The sequence below is a fragment of the Oenanthe melanoleuca genome, chromosome 7 (genome assembly GCF_029582105.1).
Source record: "Oenanthe melanoleuca isolate GR-GAL-2019-014 chromosome 7, OMel1.0, whole genome shotgun sequence".
NCBI lineage: Eukaryota > Metazoa > Chordata > Aves > Passeriformes > Muscicapidae > Oenanthe > Oenanthe melanoleuca.
In genome coordinates this window covers 3,717,793-3,740,892 of record NC_079341.1, presented here as the reverse complement: position 1 = coordinate 3,740,892, position 23,100 = coordinate 3,717,793, and the positions used below count along the sequence as shown (strand labels likewise).

Below are 23,100 nucleotides of genomic sequence, written 5' to 3'. Positions count from 1 at the left end.
ACATATGTCCTAGTGGAAAAAAAACTCCCTTAAGTTTCCTGGGTTTCATCTTCCTTTAATTTGTGTTCATTTTGTGTTCTGTAAACAATCTGATATTTCAAGTACATGTACGAAACCTTTAGCAAGGTTAAAATATATTAATATTATTGCAATTTATCAGTATTTCAGAGTTTGTTCTTTATCTGAGCAGATTAAATGAGAATGTGATCTCTGGCACAGGAGAGAAACTGCATCTGCTAATCACCCACAAAAGATTGTACTTGAATACCTTGCTAAAACAAATTGTTCATATATTGAAAGTAAAGAATGGACTGTTACACTATGTTGAATCAAAATATTAATGAAATTATCAATCATTCCACACCATTAGTTTTGACATTCCTTGCACTTACAGTTTGATTTCAAAGCAGTTGTGTAATAGTTCAGAGTTACACAATGGGATTGTTGGATTGCATTTTTCAAAATAGGATTTTACTTGTTTTTAACAGTCTACTGGAAAAGTGCTTTTCCCTGCTGTGTTTCCAATATCAGCACCATCTCATAGCCTCATCCTAAGGGTACAGTCATGGTCTTTGTTTTGCAAAAGTAAATGCTTAATAGTGGAAAGATCAAATTAAGTGAATGATACTTAAACTGGAGGGAAAATGTGTGTTTTCTTTTGCAGTTGTGCTTATCAACAGATCAGTTTTGTACTTTAGATGAAACTCTGAGTGGAAACTGACAATAACAGAGTTTTATGTGTATTAAAACTGAATATGCCTGAAAATTGAGGGAAAGATTGCAGAAGTGTTTGAGATGGCAAATGCTTAATGCTGAGGAAGTAGTGGAAATTCATGTTCCTTAGGGATAGCTGAGGTTATGATTGTTTTACTGTGTGAATTGATGTTAAAATAGAAAGTGAAAAAAGGGAGAATAGTTTTAACCTATTGATCTTTTGACAGTGCTGTATTTAAATAATCTTTTACCTCTTCATTGATTTGTTGAGCCTGGAGTGGTAGAAAACAGTATGTTAGTGTCTATCCCAGTTAATCAAACTGAAGAAACTGTTACCTTCCCTTCAAACCAGCAGATAATTTGTGCTTAAAGTCCTATTCTCTTTGATTTTAAACTTATGCTAAGAGTTGTTTGCCTTCTTTCTGCTTGATTTGTTATTTGGAGGCTTCTTTTTTTTTCCATAATTTTTAAACTGAAGTAGTGTTTTCAGCCTTTGGCCAGAAAGACATGAATAGAGAAATGTTCTAATACACTTGCTAGTTCCCTGACAGCTTTCATAATGATTTACTGTATATTTTGTGAGGCTCACTGACTCAATTGTTTGATATTCATTCCCTGGAAAAACCAAGTGTTTCTGGTAACCCAAGTTAGAAGTACTGTTTCCTGTGAATTAATATTGCATCAACATCCAAATTCTGAGCTAGGAAGCAAAGTAGAAGGCTGTCTTCTTCACATTATAAATAATTGGCCTTTTTTTTTTTTTTTTTAATAGCTTGTAATCTTGGCTAAAATTAACTTATGTAATAACCATAACCTGGATGATAGTTTTAAGTGATTGTGTGTATTTGCTGCTCAACTTGCTGTTTACTTGTGTATGTAATCCCATATTAAAGTGCAATGCTAGGTGCATAGATCAGTGATCATTCAAAAATATTAAAAATTGGATATTTTCTGATTTCAGATACTAAGACTATCCAGAGTTTCTAAGTTGAGTAACATCATTTGTCCTGTTTTTTGAGAGCATCTTACCTTGTTTTCTAGAGACATTATCAATTTTTTTGGTGTTCATATTTCTTCAGTGGACAGAAATTCTTAGAAGTGCTGTGGAAGTTAAGCTCTTAGAAATTAATTTATTTTACTGGCCATATTTACAGTCTTTACACCCACAGTTTTTAAGTATTTTAATTAGCACAAAGAAATACTTAAAGGAAATATTTAATTGAGTCCATAGTCAGACTCTTTTAATAAGATGGTTTTGTCCATACAACTGCTATAGGATGTCTGTTTGCATCATGTCAATTGATTGCATTTTCCTCATTTCCAAACAAACAAATGCATACAACAAAATTCTAGTTATGCTATTCTGTTGTTAGTCAGCCATGGTTACAATGAAACTGAAGCACATGGTTGGCCTCATAACACTCCCAAAGTCTGGGAAAAAGCTGGGAATTCAGTCCTGGTTTCCTGAGGCCCTGCTGTGATTCTGTGCCTGTTAGACTGAATTTATTTCTCTCTCTATTGTTCCCTGCTTGAGCTTTGGTTTCCTGGAATGATGCTCAGTGCTGGTATCTCACTAATAAATTCTCTTCTGCACGGATGAAATGAATTCCTATCAAATTTCCATTTATTAAGGGAATCAAGCTGTGTCACTTCTTCCAAAGCCTGGCTTTATAGATGTGTTTGGAAAACTACAAGCAACAATATTGCACACTTACCTCACGTGGAGTAAAGAAAGCAGCAAGCCAAGGGATGCAGCTGCATGCCTGCCCATGTGCTCTTTGGTTCTTGTATTGCCACAATTAGAAAATAGACCTGCCTGATATACTGGAGGTCTAGTAATGAAAATATGCTAAATATTACATTGCACTTGGCATATTGTATTAGTCATAAGGCAGTGTTACATGGCCTTCATCAGACATGTACAATTCTTTCTGGTTATATCAGGTAGGTTGCTTGGATTGAAGACAACATTTTCTGTGTTATACAAAATGGCCAAGAGATTTTTTTCCAGTGTTTTCATTTTATTGAGAGAAATGCCTTTATCTCTAGGTAATTTATGCACTCACAGTGAGAGAGCTGCCACTAAGGGCATGAATAAGCCAGAAATGAATGGAGTTATCAGAAATCTATGGCCTTACAGATTCTTTTATAAATGGGTGGAGGAAATGATTTGCAGTCAGAGCCTTTACCATGGGTTAATAAAATTTTCAGTGTTTTTTTTTTTTTTTCAGTTTTGTGGTATTTTTCATAATCTCTCACCAAGATACATGTGCAGTGCAGTAGCTTGTCATGCATTGTGGAGCAGTTCCATAGTGGCACTGTGCCCACGTGGAGTTCCCAAAAGCCAAGACCCTCATATTTAGATATGTCAAGTCACTGCAATCCATTTGATATCTGGATGAAATAAGGCCACCTCTTTGGCTGCCAAGTTGTGGCAGTCTCTCTCATCTCATTGTCTTTAAATGCTTTTTGTGGGGGAGATGTCTCAGACTAGGTCATATTTTCCTTTTTTTCCCCATACCTCCTTGCACGTTGAATTCTCTCTGGGAGATCTAAACACTAAGCTGTGTGCTAAGTGAGCTGAATGGGGTTGGGTGAAGGGAAGAGATTTGCATTGCATCAGAAAGCTGTGAAAGGAGTTTTTAAAAATTTTTCTCTGTAGTAGGACTGCTCTGCTCTGTGTTGATTCTGCTTTTGGCAGTGTGCTTGCCCTATGAGCTGACCTTTTCTGCAGAGCTGTCTGTCTAGGTGTCACTGGGGGAGTTGCACATGAAGCCCTGGTGCACCATCTGCCTTGTGCTAACACTTGTAGCAGAGCTGTCTGGCAGCTTCCTTCAGTGCATCTTGAGAGGAAAGGGACACTTGATCTTTGTGAGAATTATTCCTAAGGGATCAGGTGATGGACATGAGGTTCTGTCTATCCCTCCACTGCATGCACTGTTACCAAAAGCATACAAGCCATTCTACTGGCACCTTGGACTGCCACATTCTTCATTAGATAAGGACTGATATTTACTCTGGTCAGTGACAAAAGACCATTCATCAGTTTTAATACTTTCAGTAATATCAGGTTTGGAATACCTGCTTAAATAAGGGGGGATTTTGAGTTATTTCTTTGTAACCTTTCACAAACTTTGCCATTAGAAGGATCACTGATTACACTTCTGACCTGTAAAGACAAGGGAAACATTCAGCTGAACTCCAGTAATCTGTGACTTTAGATGATTTCAGAAATAGGAAGTATGGTCATGAAATTTGTCTTGTAAGTTTCACAGTTATCAAAATTTAATTTCAGGCTTTGCAGTCGGTTCTGACTTCTGGAAAATCAGTAGCAGAAATACCTCAAGCAATGGATGACTTCTTCTGCAATTTCCTGGTCAGATTGGGAATGTCTAGAACCCTTGACTGCTTCCAGACTGAATGGTAAAATAATTTAAGTGACCATGTTGCTTTGGGAATTAGATGGTCAGGATTCAAATACTTTTGGTATTTCAGGATATTTTTTGCAGTAAACTCTTTTAAATACAAGTCATTCTTAAATATGTAGTGTTTAACAAACAAATGTATTCCTGCTGTGAATGAGGAAGCCTTGTTTAAGTAATTGGTAATTTTTGGTATAGCAGGTAACAAATATGAATGTTTTTTATTTTTTATTTAATTCATATAGTAATCAGAAGAATAATAAACTCTTGAGTTGTTGCTATCTTCTTTTTCCAGGTTTTTGTAGATTGCAGGGATTTTGTCCATACTTTATACAGAAGATTAAAGGTGCAACTTTGTTTAAATACACCACTCTCTTCATACATCCTGCAGGGTGTATACTTAAATACACCACTCTCTTCATACATCCTGCAGGGTGTATACTTTCTTACTGTTGATTTAAAATTACATGTTAGGAATGCTGCAAAGCTTTGCATGAAAACTGAATTACTTTGGAGCAAAAGATGACACTTGTCGTAGAATTCTGTTGAAATACATGAATTTACAGACTTGCTTTGAACCAGCAGGTTATGTTGGAGAAATTCTAAAAAGTGGAAACACCTTTTTTATTAACCTTGTTCTGAGTTTCAAACATGAGATATTCAGAGGGTTTTTTTTAGTAAAATCTCTTGAAATTATGTAATTTGAAAATTAGAAAAAGTTAGAAACCATCTTATTTTTTTTAAAAGCTTCAGTGCTTTTAAATTTTCTTAGAAATATTCTCAGGTGTAAAATCTGTGCTGTCATTTGCAAGGCTCTGGTCTTACTCATCAATCAGACATTGCCTTTGAAATTAATAATAATCTGCTTTTTGATAGCATAACGATGGACTTAAATGATTCCTTGGAGAAGGAGCACTATTCTTCTGTATTCTTTCTCAACAAAAGAACTGATATGAATAGCACTAAGTTTGAAGTCTAATAGTTTTTGTGTTAAATGATAATTAATACTAGACAGATACAAATAGTGACCTTTTTATGAAGCTACAGCTTTCTTTGAAGCACTTAGGGTCTGAATTTATATCAATGGCAAAATTCAAATTGCTTTTTAACAGAAAGTGCAGGATTTAACAGGCCTTATCTTGTAAATTCTTAACTGTACATATATTTTTTTCTCTGCATGTAATACTTTTAATTTCAGTAGCTTTAAAAATGAGCTTAGCATGTCAGTATCTAATCTTACTGTATAGAGACTTTCTGCATTAATACCTTGTTTCAAAACGTTTCATGTTGGTTTGAAATGGATAATTTGCAATATTAATGAATGTGAGAGCAGATTAGTGTACTTGGGTTCCTCATTATGTATTGGGACGACACTCTTGCTCTCATGCTGTGGTGATCAAGTACTAATGGAATTTAAAATGAGAAATTAATTAACGTAGAGAAAATTTATCAGAAGGCTGGCTTTGAAATTATTGTCTGCCTGAGATCTAAAGGTCACCAAAATTGGACCAAATTGTCTGTGTTTATTTTGGAGTTTGGGAAAACACTGTTTCTCTATCCAGCTGTATAAAATACAGTGATTTGATTATGGTTTATTTTATGCCAAGACTCTTATTTTTCAATGAAGTAATGAATAATTTTATAAACAGTTGTAATGATTTTTTTTTTCTTTAATTATGTAGGCTGTTTTGCACATAAACCTTTTATTCCCATTATGCTTTAAGGAATCTTTCAGTTAAATTATTTTTTTGAGTATCTAATTTTCCATTAAACTTTCCATTCATGTGTTACACAAGACTTGATAGCACATTTGTTGTTTGTTGAAGATACTGGATTGACAGTTTTTAAGTGTAAAGTGCAGAGGCTGATCAGCTGTGAATTCCTGCATCTGCCAGTCTCTCCCTCCTAATTCCAAGAGCCCAGGTCATCCTGAGCTATCAGTTTATTGCAGAGCCTCTAGGCAACTTTATTCCTTTGAAATCCAGTTTCTAGGAGTTATAATGTAAAGTATATAGTAATAATGTATTATTTTCAGTCAGTCTGCACTGAGCTTTGATGACAAAATCATAGTTAACCATCTGTTCCTTAGGTTTCCAGATTCTTGGTTGATTTTTAATAGTGATTTAAGAATTATAGCTCAGTAGTTCTGAAAAGCTTAATAAAATACCTGTGTGTGCATGGAACTAATTTAATTTTCATGTGCAATGACAGAAGTGAGAAGAGCAGCTCTTTGGCTGGTATGGAGGAGGGAGGTCTGTGAGATTTACAGGACCAGGCTGATGAAAGATAATGAGATTTCTCAGTGCTATTTGTTGTGTGGTTTTCCATTTCTGCTACATGCACAAAAAAAATCACTTTCAGTACTGTTCTGAGACAATGGTGTAGTGAATTTATTGGTATTAATTGTGTTTCATGAAAATTGTCTTTCAGAAATTTTAGCTCTGCTGGAGTTGAGGTTCATCAATTATCCATGTTTGATGAGTCCTTGTGCAAATGCTTGGTGGTTTTCATGAAGGGTAATTAGGGCATTCAGTGAAGAAATACTTCCAGCAAGTGAAGGAGTACCCAGAGTGTGAATTTCTGCCATGAGCTGCCCTTATTTGAAATATTTCTGATAGGAATTCTACCTGTGCATCAGTCACTGTTTGGAGGAAAGAAAAAAAATCCTAGGCTTCTTTCTTAGTGTTAAAGCCTATTCCTACAGTAATTTACTTAAGAAAATGAAGTGATGATAGAGTGAATTTTACTGTGGACATGTTCAGATGAATTTTTCAAAAACCTTTCATCTACTGGTGGTGAATGTGACAGCTTAATTCAGAGGGATGAGCATTCCAAGAAGTATCCTCAGAATGTAAATATGTAGCTCACTGTAGGAAGTAATTTGGATAGAGTTACTAACATTCCCATTATAGTTTTTGGAGGTTGTTAAATAAAGGTTTCTTTTTTTAGAAATGCTTTTTGTTTTAGCAGCATGACTATTGATGAATGAGACTGGTGATTACTGTCTCCAGATTTTAGATCTGCTGCTTATATCCAGGTGCAGGAGATAGTGTTCAGTATGATTTTTATTTCTATTTACATCTGTTCTTTTCATACTTCCTTATTACTTGGAAACAAAAAAATGCACAGATTCAATATATTCTTCACCTGAAAAGGCAAATAATGTTCATTTTGCTCCTTCTAGTGAGTTCCCACCCAGAACATCTTTCCAGCAGGGAAGGTGCATGTGGGGTTATGGTGTTTATCTGAATGAGTTAGTTACAACTCCATGCAACCTCTGCTGAGCTGATGTCATGGTTGAGATCTCACTCTCTGTCTGTCCTGTATTCTTAGTTTTATTGACATATCACCAAAGGATGGATAATCCTAAAATAGGATACTGAATGAGTAGATGTTCTTGCTGAAGCTGTAGAAATTCCTGGGGTGCTACCCAGTGTTCCAGACTGCTTCAGATACTTTTACTTCATAAAATCCAAGTCAGTCTGTGCAATCTTCAGCATTTTACATCACAGAATCAAGTATTCTCAGGGGCTGGTAAAATAGGCAAATATTGGTAAATATAACTAAATAAGGAGAGGGAAAATAAACAGGAAGGAATGAAGGAATTTCCCTAGGTGAGCTCTGTATTCCATGTTGAAAATGGCTCATTCATTCTTATTTCCTGCAGCTTGAGTCCTCAAAAAAAAAAAATTGATGCATTTGAGCTCATGAGCTAAAAATGACCGTGAGTATATTTGTACAAGAATATTTGTTTCTGCTTTTTATTTAAGCTATTTAAAAGAAAGGAAGAAAATAATTGTTTAATGTGAAGTACTGTGTTATGTGTCTTGACTATTATGAACAAAAACACATTTTAGAATGAAAAGTAGGAGAACAGAACAGTGTGGTGGGGTAGTGAATTCACTGCTGTGGATTCTAATGATCATAGAAGGTAAGTGCTTGAAGATGGTAAATATTGCTGTGATTCTAGTTTAGGTAACTGGTAGCACGAGAAGGAAAACATGAGTGGAGTGAAGTGAAGAAATGCAAACATGGAATAAAATAAAAAAAATGAACCTATTTCTTTTCTGCCAGGTATGAACTCATTGAGAGAGGTGTGATCACAGTTGAGGATGCTGGGCTGGTTCCAAACGTGTACACCCGCAACCAGCAGCTTGAGACTGAGAATCTGAGCTTGAAGAAAGATCTGGAAACCTACAAGCAGTCTGTCACGTATGTTATTTGGTTTTATTGAAACTTTTATATATGTGGTAGTAGATGGCCAGATAAAATAAACCCAAGTACTTAGTGAAAAATGGTAAATTCCTGTTTGTTATGCTGGCTGCACAAACTTTTACTTCGAGGTGACATTTATAATTAAAGTTCAAGTTTTTCTGAGTTCTGTTAGAAATGTAAATCTTAATTTCTTTTATTTGTATTTACCAGACCAAAAATAATTTTCAATATCCAGTAATCATAACAAATTACTACAGAGAATCGTGAGAGCCTAAGAGGTAGAACTGAAAAAAATAAATTGTTATGTGCATTTTGTATTACAGTGCTATAAATTACAGCTACCACAAACCTTCAACATAGGAAAAAAAATCACTATACATTTATTCTTCATTTTTCTAATTACCAAAAATCTATCACTCTGGGCCTAGTGCTAATGGTGTGTCAGTGTAAATTACCATCATTGATTATACTCGTGTGTACATTGTAGTAGTTTATTCTAAAAGTCTGCAGGACTTCAGGCATGAGAGTTAAAATACTTTGCCTATAAAATGGGGAGATGTGTTGCACTGCCTTTTGTGGAAAATGGTGTTTGCACTTGTGTGTGTTCATTGAGAACATACTCTGAGGCCTAATTATGCACTCACTTCAGATTTGCCAGTGTGTGGTTTCAAAACATGGAAATGTAAAGTTAATTCTATCTCTTTGATTTTCCTTGGGATTGCTCAAGTTGCTAATTTTCATTTAGGTTGCTCCTTTCTATGAAAAAAAAAAACCTAAAACTACTCAGATGTTAAATAATCATTGCTGCTGATAATGGTAATTAAATTATTTTTTGATTGTAATGATTTATTACATTTTAAATTAATGAATTAATTGGCCACAGTCAAGTAGTTTAATAAACAGTGGCAACAATCAAGTTAGATATTGTGTAGTCTAAATATAATGATGCACTGGGAGACAGACCATAGAGAAAACATTTCCTTTTTTAATCTGCAGCTTCTTTGGACAATGGGTACTCAAAGATTGTGTCTCATATGAGTGGGGGAGAATAAGAAGCAGTAATGCAGAGTAAAAGAAGGAAGGACAAAATGTGGCCCTCATGAAATTTATCCTTGATAATAGTAATTTCAATGAATATTATTTTCTTTTTTTCCCCACTTATTTTCTCTCTTCATCCCCCTCTTCACCCCTTCTATGAAGCAGAATGTGCTATAACAAAATAATCTGAGTGGATTATGACTTCATAAGAGTTTTCCTGGGTTTGTTGTATTGCTCCATGATTATTTAACAATATAAAGCTCAAACTCATTTCGCCATGGTCTGAATGAACCAGTTTTTTTAACATAAAAATATCTTTTTACTCCATGGGGTGCTACAAGAGTTCTTATAGCAGCTGTCTGGTTAAAAGGCTGAAAGATGACCTGATAATATGCAAGCAGGAGAGGGAAAGAAGTGCAGGTATATTGGGTTGCTGCAGGCTCTCTGTTAGATAAAATCCCAACACTCAAGTTCAATCCACAAACTGAAACTGGGCCCTGCTTTTTCACATTCTGGTGTTTCTTGGAACGTAAAGCAGCAACAATGGTGGCATACAAATGGGTTTGGTGTTGCAGAGAGGGCACCAAATTCAGGGCAGTTCTGTGTGACACAGGTTCTTGTTCACTGGCGCTTCCTGTTACTGCAAGTATTTTTTATATTCCTTATGAAAACACTGCTGAAACCTGACTCCTCCTTTGTCCAATTGCAGGGAGAGCTTTGTTTCCATAGTCTGTCAGCTGTTACTGGAATGCAGTATAGCCAGATGTAAAACCTGGTCTGTGCCAACAGTACTCTGTCACTACTTCACTTTTCAGCCTTTTCATTTCAAGTAACTTTCAAAGATCTCACTGATACTAATGTTAAAAGTTCAGCATTTGTGACATTCATTTCATATACATAGTTTTGAATAATCTATGAATTAAACCAGTGCTGCTTCTGAAATAACTGAAATGTGTGAAATTGAACATTTTTGCTGTACATACATGGGCTACAGTGTTCTTTTTTTTTTTTTTTTTATAAACCCTGGTCATAATACTGTATACTAAATACATTTAGTGCAGTGACTGTTAACAGCATTTTCTCTTGTTCATACATTCAGTAACTTGAGTCACTGCCTTTTCTGTGGTAAAGCAAATATTCCAACAGGAGCTGAAATTATGTGGAGGACAATGTGAGTTTTCAGAGAGAATGACTCAGAAAGCAGAATGCCTGAGAGCATGGGAGAAATGCTGATTTTTCTGGTTAGAACCAAGGATTTTGTGAGCAAGGAAAGCCCTGTATTTTGCTCTGTGGATTATTCAGAAAACATTGATTGAAAGCTACAGTGCTGTGAAATGTATTTGAGGAAAGCTTTTAATTACATTTGGTATTTCTGAGCTTGGTACTCTTGAAGGCCATCTTGCAGGAAAGAGATGTTATTTGGGACTTAAGCAGGATGGGGGCCCAGGATAAATGCCTATAAACCAATTACCTCCTGCTTTAATGTTGTTTAGCAATTGGTGGAAGACATTTAGTGTCTAGAAGCTATCTGTAATTGTATTTTGGGTATTTTAATACAGTATTTACATGATTGCATGCAAGCAGGGGGGCAAATTGAGTAGATTGCAGGCTGTTGGTTAGATTTCACTATGGTGTTTCATTATTTAAAGAGAAAATTGCAGTTAGCTTCATTTCTTCTGTATTGTGAGCATGTATTTTTTATAGCTTGTGCAATGTCTGAAGGCATCTTGGTGTCTCTGCATACATTAAAACAAATAAATATCAGCATAATCCTTTTACTCCAAAACTAAGTATAATTATTATCTTAAGGTTTAGATACACCACTGATCTTCATTTAAATGATTTCTAAAAATGGCCACTGTGTGGTGACAGAAAGCAAAACTAATTTTACACTGGTTTGCCATGTGACACTAGTTAAAGCGTGCCTCAAATGTACCAATTTTCTTTTTTTTATCTTGAAGGCTACATTTGAGCCCCAGCTGATTGCTAAGAGGTGTTGTTACCTGCTGAATGTTTCCCTAATGGGCTTTCATCCCAGCATGAAGGAAAAAATTGTAAATAACACTGAAAATTGTTAACTGTTAAACAAGACTAGTTAATTCTAATTCATCATCTTCAGTGGTGTCTGGTTACTTAATATTCTGGTAATGTTTTTCTGAAGTGAAAATAGATTACAATTTCATAGCCATTTTAACTCTGCCTATCTGATGAGATGAAATCATTTGAATACCAGATATTTTTTGTGTTTTCTATGGCCAGACCCTTTCTGTTGCCTATTTATTTAAACATGTGCAGTCAGACAAATGTTGTGTCAGGGTAAGATTGTGTTGGTTGTGGGGACTATGAACTTTGATATTAAAAATTTCTTAAAATGTTTAGGAATTTCTCATGTAGATGGAATCAAAGTTGTGCCAAGCTTTTGCCTGAGGTATGGAGTTCACAGCATCAGTTAGGAAGTGTAAACATTTGCAGGTACCTTTCTTTCCTTTTTGGAAGCACACCCAGCTTACAGCCAAAGTAATGGTCAAAATAGAAAGTAATCTTGGAAGTTATATTTATTATTTTGATTAGTGACATTAGCAAAAAAAATTTCAGTTCAGCTGCTGTTTCTATACCAAAATCTAACTATTCCTGCACATATTTTTCCATTTACACCATGGGGAAAAAAAGGTGCACAATTTTTGTGTTAGGCACCATATTTAAATACAGCTGTTTAATGACGTGGTGCATTTAGCATCTTTGCTGCTAAGTGCCATGTAAACTAGAGAAAGTAAAAGCCTGGAAGTGTATGTTTTCTAAAATTGGCTTTATTTCAATTAAAATTTTAGGGCTATGACTTGCAGCATCTTGGGGAATGAGTCCTACCTAAAATCAGTGGAATCGAGGCATGTAGACTTGGGTTTGTTGCATCCTGCAACTGGCAGTTATGGATCTTCTTCCTGGACCTCTTATTTTGGCATACTCAGTTTTCATTTTGGTTTTACCTAATTCTTCAGCTCCTGTTGCAGAGGAAATGAGCTTTATTTCTGCAAGTAGCAAATATCTAATTTCAGTGCAAGTTAATTTCAAGCTTCCTCTGCAATTAAACAATTCATCTGCTAATCTTTCCTGCCAAACCCATATCAGTAAAGGCAAGGGGAAAATGTACTGAATATGTACAGACTATTTTTTTCTTTAGGCTTATAGAACAGAGCATCTCAGGGTGTCCCATGGCTGTGTGTAGAATGTGCTCAGAGAATAACAGGGTTTACAACTAATTTTGAAATGGAGTCCTTTTGCTGCCTGCTCTCACATCCAGGGAACACCTGAGGACATGATTGAAGAGATTCTAAAATGTTTTTGGCTGATCTTTTTCCAGAAGGCTCTCCAAATTGATTTGCAAGGCAACAGTACAGATGTGATATAAATATCAGTATTTTCAGTATAATATCAGTATTATCAATACAGTTTTACATAGAATTTGAAATAGGAAGATTGATTTTTGTACCTCCATGAGACTCCTTGTACTTAATGTAAAGTTGACCTCAACTCTGATGATTTATAATGCCAGAATCCTTATGGATTCTGTCTGAAGGATCTGAGGGAAACAGAAGAGTACCCATGGTTTTGAACCTCAGCTGGCAGCAAAAAGACCTCAAAAGTCCTCAAAAAGTCCTCAAAAGATTCTCCAGCACACGTTGTGCTACCAAGAACTTCCAGATAAGATACAGTAGACATGTGCAGATCTGAAAATTAATTCCATATGTATTCAGCATACCTTGATGCATTTCACAGGAGGAGACTAACACTGCTGCCTTGCATTTTCTGTTTTTACACACAGTAAAACAGAAGAGGCTCTCCAGAAAATGCAGCGAGAACGAGACTTCCATCGCATGCATCATAACCGAGTGGTCCAGGAGAAAAACAGGCTGATTGCTGACATGAAAAGGTACAAAAGTTTAGTTGCTATACATGTAGCATTAAATATGATGTTTTAAAATATTGCCTGATAATCTGAAGTGAGTCTAGTTGCATTATGTCCTAATAAACAGCAGCTCCATGTGACCATCGTGCCACACAAATCAAAGAATTTCTAATGATTCAATATGCATTAACGAATACATAGGATTTCTAATAGTTGGAAGCAAAAATGAGTTGGTTTTTTTTACCCAGATCTTTTGCCACAAATAGATTGTGATTTCTGTTTAGAACCTTTGCCCATTTTAAGGATAACTGGTTTCACACCGAGTTCAGAACCTTTGCATTCCTGATTCTCACAGTTAGCATTTTCTGTCAACTTGAGCTTCCAGTAAGAAACTTGCTATGTTGCTTTGATTGCAAATAAGCCCAAACTAGTCCATTGCTACTGAGTTATAGTGATTCAGTTTCTAAATAGGAGCTGAGTTTAGAATCTTTTTGCACGTTTTAAAATAACATTGGGGAGAGGCTTACATCTGCAGCTCCAGTTAATTCCCTGAGTTTTGTTGGTATTGCTATCAGTCAGTGCATGCAATAGCAGCTCCGCCCTTGGAATTCATACATGCTAATGCAAGAGAGCACTTTACACTGATTTGTCCTCTTTGGCTCAGCATATAACAGGATGCAGTGGTTCTGAAGCTGTTGGTGTCATGTGTTTCTCATGAGATTACATGTCTGAATCTTAGTTTGTCTGAAGAATTAAAGTGCTTAAGTATTCACAGTAATGTGTAGTGAAGAAAGAAATTGGGGTCATATTATGGCTGTTTTGTCCAGATGAGGATCTTGTTTGGTAGTCAGATAACAGCTGTAGTTCTCTTTCTTCCAGTGAAATACAATCCATCTCTAAGAAAACAAATTAGCCAAAATTAATGTGCAGTATGTGTATGAAGGATTAACAATAGAACAGAATTGGATGGATTGTTTTAAGATGTGACCGAACAAGCTGTGAATCCTCTTATTCATTCATCTGACTTTCTTTTTTTTCCCTTTGTTGTGGTATTGCAGTTGGTTGGTTACATACTAAACAGCTTTGCTATCTCCTCTGTGTTGACCTTTCAGTAATTTCACTCATCTGTTTGGGGAGGGGAAAAGTTATGCAGATATAAATCTCTGATTTACCTCATCTGTGAGGAATCATTTTTCCTCTTGCTCACAGGCTGAAGGCACATTATGCATCCTATGAACCAGTGCTGAAGCAGCTGTCAGAAAAATACCAGAATTCACTGACACAGAAAATGTTAACCAGTTTGGAGAGAGACAAAGCAATGGGGCAGGTAAAAATGTGGTGGACACCACTTGCACAGCTGTAAGGAAGCTTCTGGTTTTTTACTTTGGTAAATACACAGGTAAAGCAACTCACTTATGCAGTATTCTGAAGCAGAATATTTTGTGAGTTTCATGATTTGGTGAAATACTAGCAGTGAAGGTATGTGAAACATGGTGCCACAGAGTAATAGGTGCCAGTGTATACTTGTATACATGAGTCAGCAGTGTGCAGCAGATGTGATATTCACACAGATTCCCATGCTTCCATCTATGCCTTTGGAAGTAACTAATTTTAACTTCCTTTATTGCTGTTAATTGTTTCATTTTTTCCTGAATATACCCAGTAGTGACCTGCTAGTTTAGAAAAAAATACATTAAGATATTATGGACAGTTTTTCTGTCTTGAGTGGAATATTTGAACATTATTTTTTCTCTAATCCTACCTGATTACAGAATACAAGATATTCTGCCCCTTTGACAGGTAGTAGTATGAGCACAGGTAGGAGGGATGACAGACAGAAAATTACTTAGCATGTGTTTAAGAAAAGAAGTAGGAAAAAAAACCCCTATCCAAATGCATTTCAGCAGTAGCATCAATTATATGCTGGTAAAATGAAAGGAACTTACCATGTTCACACCTTCTTCTGATGGTCTTCATCTCTCATTTCCTCCTTTCCTCTGCCTCCAGTTTTTCTCTGGTCAACTCAGGGCTTACTTATAAAACAGTGAAGATTACATATTTGAGATTTCAATAAGGAAAAGAAATTGCCCTATAGAAAAAGGAAGTTTATGCCCATATAGAGTTCTGCTATATGTAGGATCTCTGCAGTTATGAACTGTATTGATTCCAGAGCAATGAATTTTTTTGTATTGCATAACCATATTTTGTGACATTTTGTTGTGATGAAGCTGTAAGTCATATTGTGCCATTAAATTTGAGATCAGTGCAGTGACAGCAGTTGCTGCAAGTCACTGGTGTAGCCAGAACTCTGGTATTTTGTATGTCTGCATTGTTTTAATAGAGTTGTAAAAGTGTTTTGAGAGATTCTGGGTGGCTTCTGCTTTATTGCATTGTTGCTCTGGGTCTTTCCAAATCTTGAATTAGAAGTTATGTTCATAACTTAGAGACAATAATCAAGAGTAAAAAATTATAGATGGAATTAATAAAGTATACCAACATGAATGCTGTGTTTTGTGAACAGACACTTCAAAAGCAATGTTTTCATACTGCTTCTTCTTGTTCTTTCCTCTTTTTAAAATTAGGTTACAGGTCTGCAGGCTGCATTAGAAAGTTTAGAGTCTGGATATACTAAGCAGATCCCTGAGACAAAAGGTAAGATATTCTCATCACCAGGCTCAGAATGGTTATGTATTTTTTTTTATTTATTTTGTTGGTCTGATGCTCCTCAAAATATGGTGTAACAGTAAATAAAAAATACTTGCACTGTGTTTTATCAACTGACCTGGTGTCCAAGCAGCAGTTTTATCATTTAAATATTTTATTCTGAAGTGTATTCACTAAGGAGAGTGAGACTGCTGAAGGCAATATGGACTATATGAGTAACTTGGAAGGACTTTGTCCTAGAAATCTATTTTGTGACTGATTTGGTTACTGTATCTGCTGATATTCCCTTTTTTGTGTTGTGTACACTTGTTTTTTCTCAGCTCACCTTTCAGAAAGCATACACTATGGTCTGGAAACATTTTGAAAATACTAGTATTATGAAGTCTAGACTCTCATTTTTACAGAAGATTGCTATGATGATATAGTACCTTCTGGAATTGTATCTGTATGGTACCACACTACTTCCCTGTGTAATTTTTACATTCCTTTTTGTAATTCCATCAGGAAAACCCTAGCACCTCTGCTTTCCTAAGTAAATGAAGCTCATGCTATCACATTCTCTGAGCCCATCAATGCCACTAATAATTTTGAACTTATTTTTCAATTGCAGCTAAATTTGATAATAAGTAAGATAAGCTTCAAAGAAACCAGGTTTCATAAGTTCAGTCTTGTTTATTCTCCAGAAAGCTTGAGAGCACTTTGTGATACCAAGAAGTGACAAGCAAGGGAGCCATTTGATAAATAATTATATAAAAAAATCTCCTTGTCAGTCTCCAACACAAATTAAGCTCATCAGCCACCCACATGCTTCCACAAGTCTTAATTTGCTTCATACCTTGAGTATCATAAATTAATCAGTATTTCAATTCATTTTGTTTCAGTGCTTTGTCCTTTAATACTGCATAATTTTTATTGCCCTCTGTAGGTCCTACTCATGTCTCAGTGGGTAATACTGTCTCTTTAAAACACTTTCTCCTGCCTCTTGGAAAGTGATCATATTCTCTTCTCTTGATTTCTTGTAAGAGAGTATAAATATAACCCTGAGAAACATTGATTTCTCATGAATACTGGAAAAATGTTTGCTTACTTTTTCTCAAAATTCAGATTGCTGTTGGAATTGAAAAATCTGGGTTGTTAGGATTTGGAAATCTGAGCTGTATGGATACTTCCAGCTGCACTTTTCCGTCTTCTGGGCTGACTTCTGTGCATTGGGATGCTTGAGTTAGAGGACAATGCACACCCAGAGTGGCAAGTGATCCTTGGCCAAGCTGAGCTGTCTGTCCTGGCAGGTGTGTGCTGTCACTGCAGTGCAGAGCCTGAAGCAAGGAGCAAGGCTCTGCCCAGCAGCAGGGAATTGCCCTTCACTGCTCCTGAGGCTGCATTTGTCCCACAGCCTGACTTGACCCTGGAACACCTGGAATGCTGGCTTGGCTAGAGGGCACTGAGGCTGGCTTTTAATTAGTTTTGGATTTGCTGGACTGTGAGGTTCTGCACATCCACTCCAAGAAAGCAGGAGAGGAACTTTTTACAAGGGCATGTAGTGACAGGACAAGGGGGAATGGCTTCATGCTGAGAGATAACAGGTTTAAATTAGATGTTAGGGAGAAATTCTTCCCTGTGAGGGTGGGGAGGCCCTGGCACAGGCTGCCCAGAGAAGCTGTGGTTGCTCCATCCCTTGGAGTGTCCAAGGCCAAGTTGGACAGGGCTTGGAGGAAGCTGGAAGGTGTCCCTGCCCACAGCAGAGGGGTGGAATGGGATGAGCTTTAAGGCACCTTGCAATCCAAACCATTCAGTGAATGTGAGTTTGGTTTTAGTTTGGGGCTGTTTTTTTTCTCTCTGAGTCTGTAGTGCACAATAAAGAACAAAGGGGAACTTCTTAGTATTCACAGTGAGTTTGCATTGTAAATTTGTATCTGGCAGCTAGGTAGGAAAAAATTAATAGTACTTACTGTTAATTTTAGGACAACTATTCCGGACCTTATTACTCCAGTGTTTGATGTAGGAGCTTTCATCCTGCTGCATTTCAAGCAATTGAAGATAGCATCCACAATACAGAGCATGTAATTTATTTACTAGCAGTTTTTTGCTGTCTCACTGTCAGGCTGCTGTTCAGCATGTAGAGAAATCTTTCAAGAGAAGGATGTATACTAATATTTAAGACACCTAAAGAAACCCAATTCTTGCCTTGCTTGTTTCAAATTGATATGAAGGACATAGTAGTTCAAGAGGAACTAGTCAGCATTTGTTGTTAGGATGTCATCCTGTGGACTGGTTCTCTCTCTGATGCCCACTCAGAAATCAGCTCTGAAAAAAAATTGTAATTTGAGTTCAGATTACTTTTAAAAAAGTAATGTATTTTAAGGAGATTAGTGTTAAAAGCTGGTTGTGTTTTAAATCTGGTCCTTCCTGATATGGTAGGAAGGTCATACATAGAGGAATCTAATTATCAAGGAAAGAGAGCTGATATTTTATTTAGGGTGTTGGTGTGTATTAACAGTGCTTGCACCCTTCCTTATGGATCAAAACACATTATGAAGTTATGCTCTGAAAAAAGATCCCTTTTGCCTGCATGTATTTATTAGTGTTGATTGTGGCTTGCTTATAAACCTAAGTGAACATTGCTATAGCAGCTGGTTCTAAACATGTTATAAAACTGCTCCTTGCTCAGTACTCTTCTTGTATTTTCTAAAAACAACATCTGCTTATTTATTACCCAATTATATTCAAAAGTTGAACTCAATGAGTTTCTTTACTCATGGTTGAATTAACTCATTGCTAAGACTGTTAAATGTGCTTTTCTTTTCCTTGATCTGATGCAATTGCAGTTAGAAGGTCATGCAAAAACAAATTTAAAATGAGCCTGGTTATGCCCATTCCATGTGCAATGGAATCAGAAAATCTTTAAACCAAAGCTGTTGACATCTAAGTGCACCAGTTCTTTGGAACTCATTCTTTATTTTTTTCATAGTTACTGACTTTTAAAGCTCTGGAACTGTCATAACACTGTTGCTTTATATGTATGTGTATCTCAAAAGAAACAACAAACCAAATAATCTGTGAGCAACATGCTAGTGGTTAACAGTTACTACATGAGTAGGTGTTAGACATAAAACCAATTTTGCTGTTTACTGATCCTCAGAGAAAGTTATTATTCAGGATATCTGTGACAGTGGCTTCAGCTTTTAAAACAGTGAGAATATATAAATACTAAAGTTTTATTAATCCTGGCATAGTTTTTCCCACCAGTTCCAGTACTCTGGTTGGGTATACAGGAAGGTTTTGTGTTGCTTGATCTGCTGTTTTTGCCTCAAGAATGGAGGGAGTGTTTGGGGTTTTTTCCCTGCTTGAAGTAATCAGATTTACATTTTGGTGTAAAGGTCTTAAGAGAAATCATTTAGAAATGCATAATGTGTGGTACACTTATTTCAGTGGATTTTAGCTGTATAATGTGTTCTTTCAATCAGAGATTTCAATGAACCCAAATCCTGCTAGAAATCAGTGTTATATTGTTTCATGTAGACCCATGTACATCCAATAGAGCACTGCAACAAGATACAGGGATCCCAAAGGGCTGTGTTTGGATTTGTGTGGGCTGCCAATGCAAAGTCTGTCAGAGAAAGCAGTGTCCTTTCTGCCAGCTCATGGCAGATGCCTTGTACTGTAGTCTGTGTGCTGTACTCTTCATCCTATCCTTTTCAACCTTTGGTGATTTAAAGCTGTGTTACCTGCTTAGGATTTCTTAGCTGAGTTGTCTATTCATCACTAATTCCTTGTTTAAAAGGTGGGTTGTCAGAAACAAAAGGAATTATGAGCTGTAAATCAGAATGTTGCATTGGTGATGGATACTGGATAGGATGCAGTGAGCTGATGTTTCCTGTGGCTCTGAAAGGATTAATCCATTTTCCTCTGACTCTGCAAGATTATAACATTTTTGTGGCCAAGTCTATGGTACCCTTTAGGTAAGATGATATTATCTGTGGAGCAGAGATCCTTTGTATGGATGGCACAGTAACATGAGTATCTTTTTATTTAAAGTGATGTTTCTTTGAGAGTTTTCCATGTCTGGCTAGTATTAAATAAGGAAATAGCTTCCAGAAGAGTAAATACAAAGCATTCTGATGATATTTTTGTTATTTCATAGTAGGCCATGATTGTACAAGGAAGAAAGGATTTGAAGGTCCCACCCAGAAAGCTCTTCAGAAAGCCAGGCAGCAAAAGTTCTTTGTTGTTGCAAGCTCTTCCTGTGATGCAGATGAAGATGCAGAGAAGAAGATGGGCAGGAGAGATCTAAAGGTACTGTGTTCTTTCCAGCTGTACAGTGTCAATCCTCTTTATACTAAGCTGTGCTGAAAGCACCTGCCCAATGAGATTAAAAGAAGTCCTGCTTAGTTAAAGTAAATAGGACGGGTTGGTAACAAGTTTTTTTGTTTTTAATACAAGTTTCTATCACACATAAATTTTCAGGGAATTACAGGAATGCTGATTAATTGAAGCTAGCAGTTTACTTTTTGAGAATCCAGAATAATCACCTTGCAGAGGAGGAGCACTGGCTGTAATTGCTTCTTGCTCTGTTGTGTTTCTTTTGTAACCTGAGAAACCCTGATGTGTTCCATAATGCTTGCAAACTTTTCCAGCATTTCAGACTGTTCTAGCTGGGACTAAAAGGGACAACATCTGTGAGACTAAGGGCAAAAACCTGGTAATTTCTTAATAGTCAGAGCTTCTAAACCTGAGTATACCAGAGGTGCTTCAGTTTAGAAGTTGTGCAAAATCAAAATTAATTCTTGATTGATTTTTTTTTTTTAAATTATGGAAAAGAATGTTTTCTTAATTCTGATTGTTTTATTTATTGAGGTTGCATTTTGGGACTAATAATAAAGTTTTTTTTTCCCAAATTTGGGTAAACATTGTAATATATGGAATTTCAGAAGCTCCCAAAACGGTTACAGTGCTCTGGTTTTGTTTGAGAGCTATAGTTAAGAGTTTAAACTGTGTTTTTGAGAAGGAAAAAAGCTTTGGTTGATGGTGGTAGTCAGAAGCAATTTCAGTCTTTCCCTGTCTCCACAAGAATATGTCCATGGTAATTAATTTTTGTAGGTTTCTGTTTGCAAGAGCATTTAATCTGTTTCACTTTGGCAGTGAAACCTCTCCACAGACAAACATTTAAGTTGTGCTTTCATTGTTTTTTATGATCCTGAGCCCTCAAAAAAAAAAAAATCTATATCTGTGTGTATCTCTTCTGCTGCTTACTGAAATGTTTCTCACCATGTATAGCAAATATTTCTCCATACTGTCCCCTCACCTGCAAAAATAGAAACAGCTTCAAATGTTTAATGTCTGATTGCCTGACCTACTTTGGTTAATTCACAGTATATAGCACATTTTCTGAACTATATATACACAAGGTAAAAACTTGGAAACAATAAATACAGAGCTATGGTGTAAAACATACAGAAGAAATTCAAACTGAAACTGTCCACTGAGTATCTGGTGTTCTGCTGTCACATCAGCATGGTATGGCCTTTGTTGTGAATAACATAATTCTGTAACTAGGCTTTCCAACTTGTGTGTTCAAACTTGTAATTCAGTACCTTAACTGAAAGGATTTAGAGAATTTACAGAGAGAGCAGAGGTAGGAAAGAGAGGGGGAGCTGCTGGGGAGGAGGGAGGACTTAGGAAATGAAACAGGAAAAAAGGCATTCTTCTGAATGAGCTGTGAAACTACCTGACTCATTCTGCTTTTTAGCCCCCAAAACCAAGCTCAGAGATCACAGCCTAACTCCACAGTGAGACATTAAACTGCACTTCTGAAAAAACCAAATTTGAATATTAAAAAAATTCCTAATGTGTCCATGAAATTGTTTAGCAGTTGTGCTTTACAAAGTGGTTTCGTGTAGTGGCAACAAATATGAGCTGCCTTCATTGTCTGAACATCACATGAATTATTTCTGTTCCTCTGGTGTAAAAGCTCACCTGTACAGACCTCATTCCAGGCTGGGTTCCAGCAGAAATCTGCCCTGCCTCAGCCTCCCTGCTGACAGAGGTTGCACTTTGCCTACTGCATGTAAGAGCAGGTAAGATCAACTAATCCATGATTATACAACAACTAGTTTTAATATTGATCAAGCCTGTCAGGACTAGATTGAACTGGAAATCCAATTACAAAGAGGCCTGTGACCCATTAACATTATCTCATGGTGTGTGACTCCAGTGAAACAGTGTCTCATTTTCTGGAGGAAATGCTCTGATTATTAATTCATAAAATGTTTGGAGTAAAGACTTAGCTTTTTATTTCATTTCATTGTATTCAAACAGAAACAATTAAGATTTTACTTTCCACTCCCAGAAGTGCTGTTTGAATATACAAGACAAACAACCCTGAACACTGTGAGCAGTGCCAGAGCTCTTAGGGTATGTTACAGATTTGTTACCATGAAAACGAAATGTTAATGTTGAATTTCATTTTCCTTAAAGTGATGTTGACATATGCAAAGGCTTTGTTTAAATATTGGAAAAAAAGATTGAAACACCAAAATCCATAACTTACTACAGAATAGTTAATTTAAAATATAAATACCACAGTCAGCACCTGAGCCTATCCTTCCAGATTTTAGGAGTCTGAGCACTTGCTTCAAATTTTAATCACATTTCTCTAATTTGAAAGGGATCTAGTTTTATCCATTAATAACTTTAGCTGAACTACCTTAAAATGAAAAACAAAGAAACAAAAAACAAACAAACCCATTAGTATTAACTTTGGCCCTATTTAATCTACTTTTTTTTATGTAGGTATATCAAGCAGTAGAACATCCATTACTTTTTTAGCCACATCCCTGAACCCCAAGATAAGGTTAACTGCTGAATTGTAGACTGCAAACACTTCTGCAAGAATACTCCTTTAAAAGCAGTGATTTTTAAGAATTATTATTTACCCTGTTCAAACACAATTACCATTCTGAACATTTTGACTTGCAGTTGTGAATCAATTACAGCTAACACTTTCATGTGTTTTATCAATATCCAAAAAGACCAAGCAGATCACTGAAAATTAAAACTTAGTATAGTTTCCAAATTTTTATATAACTCTTCCCAACTTCTGCATCATAAACTTTACATTATGAAACAGACCTTGGGGGAAAAAAT

At 36.2% G+C, this 23,100-nt stretch overlaps 1 protein-coding gene across 3 annotated transcripts in view; it reads left to right on the top strand.

The window, feature by feature from the left end:
- Positions 1-23,100, top strand: part of SPAG16 (sperm associated antigen 16) — a 347,846-nt gene that overhangs the window by 4,103 nt on the left and 320,643 nt on the right. For 2 of the 3 annotated variants that reach the window (XM_056496715.1, XM_056496713.1), the window contains exons 4-9: positions 4,010-4,137; positions 8,211-8,348; positions 13,210-13,317; positions 14,503-14,620; positions 15,876-15,945; positions 20,099-20,250. In XM_056496715.1, coding sequence (XP_056352690.1) covers positions 4,010-4,137; positions 8,211-8,348; positions 13,210-13,317; positions 14,503-14,620; positions 15,876-15,945; positions 20,099-20,250 — 714 coding nt within the window. The remainder of the gene's footprint in view (positions 1-4,009; positions 4,138-8,210; positions 8,349-13,209; positions 13,318-14,502; positions 14,621-15,875; positions 15,946-20,098; positions 20,251-23,100) is intronic. The other variant, XM_056496714.1, reaches the window with a different exon arrangement.